This window comes from Xyrauchen texanus, chromosome 10 (genome assembly GCF_025860055.1).
Source record: "Xyrauchen texanus isolate HMW12.3.18 chromosome 10, RBS_HiC_50CHRs, whole genome shotgun sequence".
Taxonomy (NCBI): Eukaryota; Metazoa; Chordata; class Actinopteri; order Cypriniformes; family Catostomidae; genus Xyrauchen; species Xyrauchen texanus.
This window is the reverse complement of record NC_068285.1, coordinates 9,269,007-9,284,788: the sequence shown is the minus strand read 5'-3', so window position 1 is coordinate 9,284,788 and position 15,782 is coordinate 9,269,007. Positions and strand designations below refer to the sequence as shown.

General features: G+C 37.1%; 1 protein-coding gene across 1 annotated transcript in view; it reads left to right on the top strand.

Annotated features, from left to right (window-relative positions):
* LOC127650383 (NACHT, LRR and PYD domains-containing protein 12-like) overlaps nt 1-15,771 on the top strand; it is a 294,503-nt gene extending 278,732 nt beyond the window's left edge. The window contains exons 16-19 of the mRNA XM_052135780.1: nt 5,575-5,748; nt 7,367-7,540; nt 11,934-12,110; nt 14,743-15,771. Of these exons, the coding sequence (XP_051991740.1) occupies nt 5,575-5,748; nt 7,367-7,540; nt 11,934-12,110; nt 14,743-14,749 (532 nt within the window). The 3' untranslated portion in view covers nt 14,750-15,771. The remainder of the gene's footprint in view (nt 1-5,574; nt 5,749-7,366; nt 7,541-11,933; nt 12,111-14,742) is intronic.
* The last annotated feature ends 11 nt before the right edge of the window (nt 15,772-15,782 follow it).

Sequence of the window (15,782 nt, the reverse complement as noted above, 5' to 3'; positions counted from 1 at the left end):
AATATATGATAAAAAGCTTTTGTAAATATAGTAAATGTGTGATTTAATGTATGCATGTGTCATTTATTTCTGCACATGCAAAACATGCACATCTATGAATTTCTGCTTCGTATTTACTGAATTATGATTGTAGCTGTTAATTGTCACAATAATAACAATAAAACAGTATAAAAATAAATAATTCTATTAATAATAACTACCAAAGTGAATATTAATCATGTATTTCATCGAATTCATCCATCTGATCAACAAAATCACTCATAGTAATGTAATTCTTATGACGTAAAACATTGATTCCTCCTTTGACTAAAAGCAATTGCGAGAGAACTGACAGTTCATCACGACCGCCACTAGGGGAAACAAAAGTCCGACATGAATGTCGGAGACAGTGAAATGACTGCTTAAGATTTGGGCTGTTTTGTCCACTAATGTTTAAGACATTTGCCGATATAAGGTATACCACTTCAAACAAGCACTTAAAAATACTGTGAACATTTCTAGATAACCTATTAAATAAATAGTTGAAATATTTCTGAATGCACTGTAGCATTTCCTTCAATAAATCAACATTCCCAACTCTTACAGTAATAAGAAGACATAACAAATACTAGGAAACTCTGAAATCATTTCAATTACAGTTTTCCCTCAAAATGTTACCATTATTGTTACTTGTTTATATACAATGAAAATAATCCATAATAGATTAGAAATTAATATTAAATTTATATGCTTTTATCTTTGAAAAGTTACTTTATTTGTGATTATTTAATTTAAAAAGTACAAAACAAGTTACTAAATCTTGTAATTAAGAACAACAATAAAGTTTATTTATCTTTCAACCCATTTTGTAATTCTATACAATACCATGATAATACCATGTATTATTATACGTGCTTCAGCAATTATCATGATATGAAAATATACGTCACATCCCTAGTTTGTTTATTACCGTCTGTAAGATTATATTTTTAATTGCAGCTGGTGTCAGTTCATATCTCATATTTTTATATTACTGCAGGTTAAGGGATTGTGATGTCACAGATGAAGGTTGTTCTGCACTGACTTCAGCTCTGAGATCAAACCCCTCACACCTGAAAGAACTGGATCTGTCTAAGAACAAACCAAGAGATACAGGAGTGAAGCTGCTCTCTGATGGACTGAAGAATCCTCACTGTAAACTGGAGATACTGAAGTAAGATTTCACAAAACTCTCAAATCCTCCATTTTCCTTCTGTATTAAATGATAATGATATAACAACAATGAAAAGACAAAAAAACCCCGTAAAAGCAGTGTTCTCTCAGATAAGAGAAGATAATTTATCAGATTGAGTCCTATAAATGAAAAGTTTCATTATTTCCTCCCCCTCATGTTTGGAGAATCCTCACTCTAAACTGAAAATCATCTGAGACTCACATGATTTGATATTCTGACAGAAATATTTATAAATAGTGCAACAATTCTTATAATAATATAGTTATATGTGAGCTATGTGTGTCACGTTATTAGAAAATACTATAGAAAATGATCTTGTGCAAATATAAATCCAAAAAACATCATCCAATAAACGATCATAAGATCAGAGAAGTTCAGTAGAGAAACCAACAAATCTAAATCAAGAACCAAGAATCAGAGAAGCAGACAGAAAAGTCACAATTGATTCATTTACAGTATTTAAAATAAACCACATTAGCTAAAATGAAGGAATTATGAAGAAAACTAATTCATAAAGAAAGAGATGGAAAAACATAAAACAAATTATTTTGTGTCTGATATTTAAAAAGACTTTGTTTTGATTGAATTAACCTGTTGATACGCAATCGACCACGCGCAGTAGTGACATCACTCTGCTTACATTTACAATATAATTTTCCGTCTATAAATGTAATTAATGTTAACAAATTATACATCTTTTCAAAGGTCTAAGGGTTCAACATTGATATCCGATCTCTGTTTCAAGATAGCAATCCTCCAGAAACAGCAATTGAGTTATTTGTGCCTGGAGTACAAATGAAAACATGCAAAAGACAACAGAGATTTTTTAATTTATATCTGACGGTGTCACATTAAGCATTATTAGTTCAAAAGACTTATATCCTGTCCTCTGAGTAACACCAAAAGCCAGGTTTCAGGCAAACAGAGGGCATCCAATCTATGATCTGTAATCATTTCATTAAAAATTAGTGCTTTGGTTGAAAGAGATCTAATGTTTAGGAGCCCTATATATGATGTATATAAGAGCCCCTATATATGAGCCCTTTATATGATGTGTATTTTTAATTTGATTGTTTTGTTCAAGTTTAATACAAAAGAGTAGCTACCGGCTTCTCTTTCTCACTGACCTCCACTAGCGTTCGGATTTGAGTCTCTAACTCATTAACCTTCTTCGTCAGCCTGACTAATTCCTTACATTTATCACATGTGAATCCCTCACTGCTGACGCAATTGTAAACATGTGACATGCAATGCAGGAAGAAATAACATGAGTAGATGCCATGACTTACCGCAAATTGTTTGTTGCTGTTGGTTGTTCCTGAGCGGTGAGGGTTTGAGATTAATGTGAATCCCTCACGCAACTGTTTGTTGTTGTTGGTTGTTCTTGATAAGCGGTGCTTTGAGATCGATGCAATAATCTGAGGAGAAAAAACGGGTGCGTGCTGAAAAATTTACGCAATTTAATCGCAATAAAAGTAGAATGCGGATGCAGGTGAAATATGTACGCAGTTGAAACGCGATAAGAGAATAATACGAGGGAAAACCTGATGCGTGCTTAAAAAGGTATACAAGTCTGAAAATAGATATAGAAGCGATGCTAAAAAAAACTAGCAGGCTACAAACACATACTCTAGCTAGGTGCCAACAGGTAAAATACACGCAGATGAAACCGTAGAAAAGAGGATAAACCTGAAACGTGGTAAAATGACAAAGGATATAACGATGAAAGTTTGAGAATAAGAATAAGCAATGCTAAGCAGCCTAAGCAGGCTACAAACAAACACTCGTTCAGCCTGCCATCAGCAACAGGAAGTCCAGTGACATCAGAAAGCTCACGTCTTCACCTTCACGTAGATTGGTTGTTCGTCATCGTTCTTCAACAAACTATTCAATCTGAGCAGCATTCATGTTGTAAAACTGTGTATTATCTTATATATTAGAGTCTCATAAACAAAATGAGTCTGTCTCCAAAGTCTATTTTTAAAAATGGGGCATAGTTTTATTCATAATAGCCAAGCAGTGCAGTCAGATTTTGTGTCGTCTTTAAAGGTGGAGCCTTCATTTTACTTCATTTCATTTTGCCAGTTTTTTTTTTTCTGAGAAAAAAGATAGCAGAAACCTCATTTTTTGTTAGATCATCTTCAAATTTGAAACATAACTTCTTTAGGCTTGTGGCTTAGAGAACATTGTATTTCTGGGTTGTCTTGGCACTTTTATTATATTTTATTCAGATTATAAAAACATGTTCAGCATGTGCGATTATATGACAGCAAAATGCTGCGATTATTTTAAATAAATAAGTGCATGTGTTGGCGTGACAGCCCATTCTCTCTGAGAGCTGTTTGCCCATTTTCTGCACCGCTAATAAAGGTGACCAGTCAGTCTCAGTTTAGGGAGTGGCACGTGTGGTCATGACGTGTGAGTTTCCGGTGTGCAGCGTGGAAATCAGGTGAAAATGGACGCCGAGCAGACCGACACTGAACTGGTGGCCAGAAAAAATAACACAGATCATAGCTTGGTGATATATCTTTATTTCATCCTTAATTAAAGTTCATATAATATGGGAGTGTACCATGTAAATAAATACAAACTCCAAAACTGTCATTCTCGGTGCAGTCAGAGCCGCTTCAACCAGTCGCGGAAGACACAATCTGAGCGGTAGTCGAGACCGGGAGAGATTTAAAGGTCCGCCAGCTGATGCACACTCTAACACGGAGACGCTCGTCTCTCATCCCCGCTGTCTGCAGCTTGCAACGTGTAGCATCATTGATGAGATCATCATGATAAGATCAATCTTATGTGAAAAATAACACTAAAATGACAACAACAATAATGTGTGTGTGTGTGTGTGTGTGTGTGTGTATCACTTTGTGTGGACCAAATGTCCCCATAAGGATAGTAAAACCTGAACTTTTTGACATTGTGGGGACATTTTGTCAGTCCCCATGAGGGAAAACAGCTTATAAATCATACTAAATTATGTTTTTTGAAAATGTAAAAATGCAGAAAGTTTTCTGTGAGGGTTAGGTTTAGGGGTAGGGCTAGGGTCATGGGATAGAATATATAGTTTGTACAGTATAAAAACCATTATGTCTATGGAAAGTCCCCATAAAACATGGAAACACAACGTGTGTGTGTGTATTGGATAGACAATCTTGTCTATCCAATACATACATACAACATGTGTGTGTGTGTATGTATTGGATAGACAAGATTGTCAAATGCTTATCAATAATACTCTTATGGCTAAAATGTTTACAGTGTTCAGTGGCTAAAATATCAATATGACTAAATGTTACTAAAATATGACTAAAATGTCAACAGTTTTCATTGACTAAATCTGCATTAAAAAGCCCAGTAAACAAAGCACAATTACAGATGTGTTTGCGAGTGTCACGCCATATGACAAGTCTTCACAGAGATATAAAGAGACATGATGCACCGTTAGCAAAGTGGGATTTCAGAAAATGGAAATACCAGTTGGTCATTTAAAAAAAAAACACACACAACAGCAACAGCAACAACAACAACAGTTTGAGTGAGCCACACTTTTATATCAGTTTCCTTTTCAAAAGAATTAATAGAAAGTACATGTTACATCCTGATTAAATGTCCCTGTTTGTTTGGACAATCTTATTTATAAGAAAAGATGTTCTTATTATTGTCATTTTATTTGGGTGTAATATTGAGAAAATAACAAGTTTGCAGTAATGCAAAGATGTTATTTAATTTTGTAAAAATATTTTAATTTGAAAACACTGCATTTATAGTTGTTGTTTTTGCTAGTTTGTATGTTTGAGTTGAGAAATACACATTTCAGCATTATCAGATATCATTTTGTGCATTTTCCTTGATAACCAAGCAAGTTGACTCATGTGACCATTTGTTTACTATATCGCAATCACATATCGCAATATTAGCCTCAATAATCGCAATATGACATTTTCCCCAAATCGTGCAGCCCTAGTGTCCATACTCCAAAGGGTCCAGTAAATACAACCATTTAAGTTCAGGTGTGTCATTTTCATGGTTTGTGCTCAAAAAGGGGTGTGTATCAACAGGTTAATTTACAAGATTGAGTCCTAATTTAACCCTCAGAAATGAAAAATCTGTCATTTACTCCCCCTCATGTTTGGAGAATCCTCACTGTAAACTGACGATCATCTGAGAGTAATTAAGTATTAGCTAGGTTCATATTTAGATATTTTTGTATCATATTGAATTGATGTGTTTATTTACACATTTGAAACACAAACACACATACATTTGAAATAATATTAAACGGACACAGAAGTTGTAATATTCTCCTGTTGAACTGATGTGTGTGTTGTGAACTGAAGAATGTGTCATTGTCTCTGCAGGTTGAGAGATTGTGATGTCACAGATGAAGGTTGTGCTGCTCTGACTTCAGCTCTGAGATCAAACCCCTCACACCTGAAAGAACTGAATCTGTCTGGGAATAAACTAAGAGATTCAGGAGTGAAGCTGCTCTCTGATGGACTGAAGAATCCTCATTGTAAACTGGATATACTCTGGTAAGATTTCACAAAACTCTCAAATCCTCCTTCATTCCCCTTCTGTAGTAAATAATTGTAATGATTTAAAAAAAAAAAATTTTGAAAACAGAGTTCACTCAAATAATGGAAGAGAATGTTGCTTTAACTTGTCCGATTGAGTACTAATTTTACCCTAAAATGGAAAAATCTGTAATTTACTTCTCATGTTTGGAGAATCCTCACTGTAAACTGAAGATCGTCTGAGTCACATGATCTGATATTTTGACATAGGGCTGAAATGAATAGTCGATGTTATCAATGTCTGCAATAAATATTTTCATTAGCCTAGTTTCCATCCACTTTGTTCTATTTTGTTATCAAAAAAGTGAAAATGCGTAAAAAAAAGTTTGGGAAATTTGCCGTCTTCTATCTGTTTCCATTCAAATGGCCTTTTATCAATAAAAATGGTGTGCGTGATGACGCCATCCCTAAAAAAAAAACTTTGTCTCCTAAGTTTTGGTTTATAGCAAAAGAAATCTGCCCTGAAGCCGTTTCCATTCAGAAATGTGTTTAATTCGCCTCCCAGATATCCTATAAATGTTTTCCTCTGAAGTTTTGGTAAAATGGGGAGATTGAGACAATTCATTGAAATGAAACGGCTTACTGTCATTTTAATTTCACAAATAAAAGCAATCAGAAGAGGAGGAATTGCAATAAAAAAAAGTTGCCCTTCTGATAATATTGGTCCTGATGTTGTGCATATCGCAGGTTGCGACCCGAAAGCAAATATTAATAGCCCTGTTCAAGCTGGCAACCTGCACCAAGTAGTGAGGGAAACTTTCGGTCTTCGTATAAGGACCATCCATCCGTGTGTATATGCTGTGTGCACAGCTGTTAAAGAAACATTGATGCGGTGTAATATCAGGGTTTACATGCCATACATTCCTGATATTCAATATTTTGAACAATCATCTAAAGCATCTCCATCACTACTGCATTATTTCCCGCATATTTCTCCAGCAACTTTTAATGACCAGCTGAACTTCATCTTAAATTAATTTTAGCATCATAATGCAATTTATTTTTCTGAAGAAGCTGAGCAAATGCGATCCGAGGTAAAAAGTTTTAAAATGTTCAAAAGCTAGTTTTCTGAAAGTGAGCTTAGCATTGGACAAATAGTTCTGATAGTTTATAGTCTTGAAAAAAGTGCAAAACATTCTGAGAATGGCATTCAGCCGACTATATTCATCTCCAGAACAGGGTGAAGCTAATTTATGTTTGTGTAGAAAAGGCATATATAGGTCTAAAAAAATATATTTTTTCTTTTGGTAATTATAATTTTTTTATTTCATGTTTTTTTTCTTATTTTTTTTCATACAGGGAATTTTGCCGGCATTTTTTCATAAGTATAAACAATTATCAAAGATCCTCTACCTTGTCATCATGATTAACACAGGCTAACGATTGGGGCAAATTCTGTCATGTGACACAAAATGTTTGCGCAAATTTTCTCGACAAAATGTGTTTCCAACAGAATTTTACAATGGGTGGGCCAGTCAAAACTCTCAATGGGGATCTTACCCCCACCAAATCTCTGTTGAACTGATGTGTGTGTTGTGAACTGAGAGAGTGAAGAGTGTGTCATTGTTCTCTGCAGGTTGAGTGATTGTGATGTCACAGATGAAGGTTGTGCTGTTCTAACTTCAGCTCTGAAATCAAACCCCTCACATCTGAAAGAACTGAATCTGTCTGGGAATGAACTAAGAGATTCAGGAGTGAAGCTGCTCTCTGATGTACTGAAGAATCCTCACTGTAAATTGGAGATACTGGTGTAAGATTTAAAAAACTCTTGAATCCTCCTTTCTATTTCTGTAGTAAATAATGATTTAACAATATTGAAGAAAAAAACGTATTGAAAACAGAGTTCTCTCAGATAACGGAAGAGAATGTTGCTTTAACTTGTCGGATTGAGTACTAATTTGACCCTAAAATGGAAAAATCTGTCATCTTTACTCCCACTCATGTTTGGAGAATCCTCACTCATTACAAACTTTCCAAACAGCTTTAGGTGATGTAGATTGCAAAATATGAGAGAACCAGTGTCTAATGAAATAAAGCAGAGGTGGAGCTTGTGTTCTGCTGAAGATAAATTGCATGTTAGAGCGCTTTTAAAGGTGTGATTTTTTTTTTTTTACATTTATTTATTTATTTTTTCACCCTACCACTTAAACGCAAACCACGCCCCTCAATCATGATGAAACCCTCAGGAATGTTTCTATTGGTCATCTCAATAACAGTGCTGATTGGCCACACAGTGTTAATCTCATCAACGAAATCACAGATGAAAATATTTGTTGATAATTTTTTGGCTTTGTGAACGATAACGAAACGAGACGAAAATGGCACAATGACGAATATGACAAGCATACTGTTGACGAAAATGTGGCGAGATAAAAATTATTCTGCAAAATCTAAGCAGAAGAAGAAACATCTTGTGAATGTGTATATAGAAGAATAATTTTCTGCTTCAGCTGCTGAGTTGAATGTGCTGAATGAACCGCTTCAAACGGGGTAAATGCCTCATTCAAGCGCATGTTATTTATACAACAGATTAATCACTTTATCCCTAACATACTGTTTATGTAATATAACAACTTACATCTGCACAGTGAAGTAAATGTTCAGGTGAATTTGATCTAAATGATGCGCTAGTCAGAACATGCGTAACTTGCGTTGTGAATACTCTGTTTCCGTTAGAAATGCTACACGCAATGTAATATCCTTTCACAGAAAATTAATATGTCTCTAAATCATGAATAATTCAGAATACAGTAGAATAACTTTTAAAAAGTAGTTAATACTTCAGTCTATTCATGATTATTTCAGGAGATCAGGTTTTTCACAACAAGGACAATGTTTAGAATTTGTATCTACATTTATAATATTTAATTAAAGTTTAGTCCGTTACAGTTTGACACACTTTTCATCCATCTTGCACATCATCAACTAAAAGATGTCATTTTCGTTGACTAAATATATATGGAATTTTCATCAGAGTAAAACTGACTAAAATAAATAAATATGACATGACAAAATATTGACTAATATTAAAAGGACATTTTCGTCAAAAGACTGTAACTATAACTAAAACAAAAACTGTTAACTGTTAAATTAACACTGGCCACACAATTGTACGTGATCATTTTATTATTATTATTTTATTATTATTTTTTTTGTATTGAATACACAAACACAAAAAAACCAACAACAACTCCCCATTTATTGCCAACACAATAAAATAATTTTAATAAACTAATTTATGATGAAGATGAAAACAACTCTCAACTTACTCTGGGGTCGACGGACACGCCGGCATGTTCTGCTGGATATTTTCATCATTACGGTGGAAACAACTTAAAATACTTTGTAATTTTGGGGCATACAGATAAGTGTAAGACATCATTAGAGACTATAAAGGGTCTACTTTTATTTGTGTACACTCACAATAACAACAAAACCTTGTGCTTTTTTAAAATAAAGAAAATAAAAAGGGTGAGCTTTCAGCAGTCTCCTGTGTTCACGAGCATATTTCTGAAATAATGAACAAAAATGAACTGAAACTCCACGAATACTTATCACACAAACATGAAACATATGTCTAATGAAAGCTTAAAATGTCTACTTTTAAATAAAACAATTACAATTTTAAACAAATATTCTCCTGCAATGTAATCTGTATGAAACAAAGCGATGTACAGTTTTTACCTGTTCATCTAATTATAGATAATCTGATCCCACCCACCAGCAGAGCACGCCATTCATACACTAATGTGCTGAGACGATCAAATCAAGTGGGAAACGCCCCCAACAGTGTTCAGAGGTTTGATGTAAACACAATTCATTCACTTTACTGTGCATTTGTAATGATACACAGGCAAGGAAACTTCTGGATAATAAGGAAGGGTTAACATTTTCCTCAGAAGAAGAGCAGGACTCCGATGAATGTTTGTATTTTGAAGAGAGACTTGATCCAGCCGAGGATACAATTTCGGACGAGTAAGTCATTTAGTTTTCTTTAGTTGACATGCTATTTTATATAAACATGTATATATTTTACTAGTGGGACTGTTTCCAGACTTGCCAGCCAGGATTCAGAGTATTGACATTTGAAATATGACTCCTAATAAGCAAGTTTTAGTTACATGTAAATGTTGTTTCAGCTAAAGCAGGTATTTAAATTGTGTGCTGTATGATATAAATATGATTTGTAATATGATATAAAATTATATGAATGTTTAGAATATATTTGATCTAGTGTTTATGCTGCCTCATTATCATCAATGCTTGTGCTTGCAAATATGTGTTCAGGTTAAATGAGTAAAATGCACTTTAAATATGCCCATATTAGAAAAACTGAAGGCTGCAGTAATGATGCTGAAAATTCAGCTTTGATCACAAATTGCATTTTACAATATATTCAAATAGAAAACGTTTCTTTTAAATTGTAAAATGAGTTCACACAATGTTTTTACTGTATTTTGGATCAAATAAATGCAGTCTTGGTGAGCAGAAGAGACTTCTTCTAAACCTTTTAAATGGTAGTGTAGGTATAAAATTAAGTAAAGTCTTTATGTAAAGAAAATGTATAGTCAGATTACATTTTAACTTAAAACTTGATTTTGATCATTAAGTCTCCTCACATTCATTCTCTTCCTGTAACATTCCTCATTGATAGGCATAGGGGAGGGGTCTTTTGTATCCTCAGGTGTGAAGATCCAGTTCTCAAAAATCTTGTGGACAAATGTTTAGTATGTGTTATATGGCCTTATTTCAATGACTTAAAATTTAGTTTTTTCCTAAACCATGCATAAACGTTATTTCTCAAAAATACAAACATGTACACACATGTTGCTCACATATTATTGTTGCCCAGTTTGTGCTGAATACAGTGTTATCAGACTTTAGCCATTAATGTGTTTTTAAGCAACTGAAAAAAGCACAAATGTCAAGGTATGTCATAACTTCTCCAGGGCCCAAAACACCCTCAGACCCCAGAGGGTTAAATGATTTTCATTCTCAACATGTAATTCTGACAACAAAATGTTTTTGAAAACTACCGGCAGACGCATCTTACCATTTGTCGACATCAGAAAGATTGTGAATGTATCCAAACTATTCACAGGTGACATGATTGAGATGACCAATGAAAACATTTATGAGGGTTTAGTCACCACTGCAGGGAGTGGTTTGGGAGGGGTCAAGCATCATTAAAGGAAACATCCCAGTGTTATATTTTTAATGCATCCTATAAAATTCAAATAATAGGGAGGCGGGTCATGTAAATAAGCAATTTTTTATGAGGGGGTAATTGATTACTATAACGGACTGTCTCGTCCATTATGTGGCCATGCAAATCTGAATGAGGTAAATTGTTGCTTCAACAAAAACGAGTCGAAATGTGCATTTGTGTATGTTTATCAGCAAACTTGGTCTTGATTGGTTAATGTAGTAAAGCCCATACATCCTTATAGCCTACATAAACAGGCAAAAGCAATGTGATTTATTTATTCATTCTTTTTAGCTAATTTGTGTTTGTTTGTATTCAGATTGTAGATTGAAGAGTATTTTAGTATTATAGTTTAGCTTAATTTTAATATGCTTTTGAATATTTTAAATAATCTCCTGATTATTTTTAGATTTTCTACACTCAGAGCCAGCGTGAGCCACGTGGCAAAAATAGGCTCAACGGCAAAACTATCCACTCACCTTGTGACTGTTAATAGGGGCGCCAAAATGAAAAGGCACCTCGCTCACTGAGGATGTGTGAACCTGACATCAAACTGATTCCGGCTGATTCTCGTCCCTCGCGTGCGTTAATGGACCCTTTTCACAGACGAGTTATGACACGATTCTGCCTTTTTTAACAACATAAATGTAGAAACTCTTTTATATTTCCAATTTTATATTTATAACATTGAACTTATTATATTACCCTGGAGTACTTTTTAAAAATCGAGTTATCACAGCTGCGATGAGGCTTCTAACAGCTGTTGTGTGAGTGACAGAAAATTTTGCCCATTTCTCTCTTATTACTGCTGTTATCCAGCCCTCTACATTTTTATCTTCCTTTGAAATGTCATGAAAGCTTATTCGTTGATATTTTATTTTTCTTTGAGCAAACAGGTTAGCAAAAATGAGTGAAGTGTGTGTCATTTTCTCTGCAGGTTGAGATATTGTGATGTCACAGATGAAGGTTGTGCTGCTCTGACTTCAGCTCTGAGATCAAACCCCTCACACCTGAGAAAACTGGATCTGTCTGAGAATAATCAGATTGGAGATTCAGGAGTGCAGCTGCTCTCTGATCTAAAAGATGATCCACATTATAAATTGGAGACACTGTGGTGAGTAGTCACAATTTATATAATCATATTTAAATTGATCTCCTTATTAAAGTTTATTTTACAGATACATTTTTGCATATGTACTATGAATGTATTTAACTGTTTAATATGAGTTCCCTATCTGTCTCTCACTTGACACAACGGAACGTCTTTTTAAAGATGCCCTTCCGTTTGTGTGTTAATCCTGGGTGAGCTCGTTATCTCTCGACTTCAGACGGCCACGATCGCTGTCTTTCGTGTCTGGGCACGGCTACGCACGGGGACAGCATTCGGAAATGTGTCATGTTCTCACTGCGAGAACATGACCATGGCGATGTTGCGGTCGTCTTTCGTAAGAAAGCCCAGCGGCTCCCCGCCTCGGTCCTTCTACCTACGGGTTTAAGGTCAGTGCGTCTAGCACTGGGGGCGATTTGGGGACCTTAATGGGACCACCTCCGCTGGGTAAATCCCCACGGACCTCCTATTCCCCAGCACGCTCGTTTTCTCCGATTAGGCTTCTGGATGAGAGCGCCGGCTCGTCTCAGAGCGAGTTAAACCTCTTGTTCAGTGGCCGCGAAGGTGATGAGTGTTCGATTCGGCCGTCATTACAACCACTGTCCACCATTTTTTTCTGGCAGGTTCAGCGCTTCAGCTGTGGTCCCTCCTCCCCGTGTGCTCAGCTGGGGCACAAACATGCCCACATCCGGACGGCTTCGATGGACCGTGGGTTCAAGGCACCTCTTGCCCCCCTCCTCGACCGATCCGCTGGTGGGTATCAGGAGGGAGGTAAGCTCTTTTATGTCTCTTGACTCAGCATGGCCGCAGGGCCTAAGCCCCATCTGCAGGTAAGTCCGACGAGTTTGTTCCCTTGGTCCCCCACGCCCGGAGCTTGGACGCATGGATTGCGCTTTCTAAGCCGTCGCGATGGACCATCTGACTCGGCTACGTGATTTGCCAGGCGTCAACCCAGGTTCAACGGCGTCCACTTCACTTGGGTGATGGGCGAGAATGCCGCCACCTTGCGCGTGGAAATCGCTACCCTCCTATGAAAGGGTGCAATAGAGTATGTCCCCCTGGGTTTTACAGCCTCTACTTCATTATACCAAAAGATGGCGGTGGGTTGTGGCCAATCTTGGACCTGCGAGTACTGAACCAGGCTTTACACAGACTCCCGTTCAAGATGCTGATGCAAAGATGCATCCTAAGGAGCGTCTAGCATCAAGATTGGTTTGCAGTGGTAGACCTGATAGACACGAACTTCTACGTCTTGATTCCACCTCAATGCAGACCCTTCCTGCCATTTGTGCTCGAGGGTTGGGGCGTACCAGTAACACCCAATAGGTAAGTTAGGAAAGAACGGGACAGTGGCCGGGTGTATCGCACGTGCCTAGCACCTTGCACTGAAGACGTGCGTTCTTGACTCCAAGTAGTGTTCACAAGAGGTGTTCCCTGGATGACTTCCTCCAAGCCCTATGGCAGCCGAGTTTTCGGAGTAACTTGCTGCCAGCTCAGTACACGTGCTAAATAGCCCTGCACTGGGTAGGTGCTCCGCATGTGCCGGTTTCCTGTAGGTAGCCTCTTGCGAACACTTCCCTGCTGGTAAACGGCGTCTTCCTTGGGCAGAGGCCCCTCTGCCCCAGTCACCATGTTTGTAGAAAACTCTACTATGGGGCTTCTCCACATGACATACTTCCTGCAAGGCTCGGCAAGACCATGTGATGTATCTCCACTCAAAATACCCCCCTTCTGGCCGGGGTATGGTCTCCGCGGTGTCTTCCACTTGGGAGTGAATCCCCCCCGACATGGTCACTGGTGGTCCCAGTCGGTTGAAACAGTTTCACTCTTTTTGGGAGAACTGGGCTTACCTGCCCCTATTTTTTGGGCAGTCGGCAATGGGCCGTTCGACGCTCATAGTAGCGTTGGGGGAGGTTACGTGTCAGCCTGATGTGCTGGCTATGGGGCACACAGTAATCTGCCCGTCTCGCACCACCGGTTCACATAACACAGTTCAGCTAGTTGTGGCGTTTTTGTAGGGGACCCCTAGTGTCACTTCATCGACACAATGTCGAGTGAGTGACAGATAGGGAATGTCCTGATTACGTCCGTAACCTCCGTTCACTGATGGAGGGAACGAGATGTTGTGTACCTCCTGCCACAATGCTGAACTACCCGCTGAAATGGCCGCGACCTTATTCTCGACTCCTCAGCACAAAACCTAATGAGAGGTATGCACGCCAGCTCTTTTATACCCGTATGTCCGGGGGAGTGGCATGCAAATACCACTCGCCAATTCCCATTGGCCTTTTATCAAAGATCAGAGGGGTCTCTGGCTCCCAAGAGTGATCCCTAGAGTCAATTCATCGACACAACTTCTCATTCCCTCCATCAGGGACCGGAGGTTATTGAAGTAACCAGGATGTTTGGTTCATTGATCTGTGAATATTAAAATTATATTTTCAGCTTTTTCAGTGTCCCTGTGTGATAAACAGATTTGAATTGTTTTCTATTGATTACTATTAAGCATCATTATAATGTATAAAGAGATGTTTTACTTTTAAATTAGTATCTCTCATTTAAATTAGTATTGCTAATAGTTTTGATAATGAATTAATCTCCCATACAGCACATTTGACTTTGAATTTGTGTTTTTTAGGTTTTAGATGGAAGTCTCTTTGAGAACTGATTGTGAACAGTAATGATTGTGAAGAAAACGGAGACATCACAGTCAACAGAATCAACAGGGACAAACTGACCTGACACAGTGATGTGGCGGGTGCACACTTTACGATTTATAATAGTCCTTTAAGACTGTTGCTTGTCAGACTGCACGATACGAATGCATTGTTATCGACATGGCACACTGAGCGACATTATGTCAGACTGCATGATATATATCGTAACTTACTGTGGTCCCAATCGTCCCAATCAGTGAGCATGACTCATGTTACGGGAGTGTTGCGGAATAGAAGCGAAAATGGTGCAATTTGCCCACCACAGAGGTGCATTCTTTTTTTTTCTCTGAAAGTCAGGACATCAGTATTTCCATTGCTCCAATACCACTCCTTCACGAGCACATGCTAACATTTACAAGAAAGATTGAGTTGGTCAAAATTACCTATAATAAGACAGATGTTGAGAATGAACGTGAGTGTGGGAGGTTGCCTACAGTAATAATAAGAAACCACAAATTAAGTATTCATTGTGGAAATAAAAAGACTTTTGGCCCGAAAAATTACAAACTTTGTTTAAAGTAAATTTAGTAATTAAATAGTAATTCAAATAATGTTGTAAAGGAAATGCATGATAAATGTAAAGAAAAAATTCATTTTGTAGCCTAAGCTCTGTATTTATTTAATTCAGAGAATAATGCTTTCATATTGCTGACGTGTTACAATTTTCTCAAAGTATTTTCTGCTTATTTATTTATTAAAACTTTTTATATAAAATGAAAAAAAGAAAAAACATTGAAAGTATTTGAGTAGAGTGATAACTAGCACAGATTTAGTGCAAATGCGGGCAGGTTTCTTTCGGGTGCGAGAGAGGAATGGAATATTTCATCTGGCCATCGTAATAGCAGTTACACTATACGCCTACGATGCTAAATTTCAGACACTGCCCAAACTTTGGAGGCTGAAGATCATCACAAAGGCTATTAATCGGCCATCTGTGAACATGAACATTGTGAGATTGCTG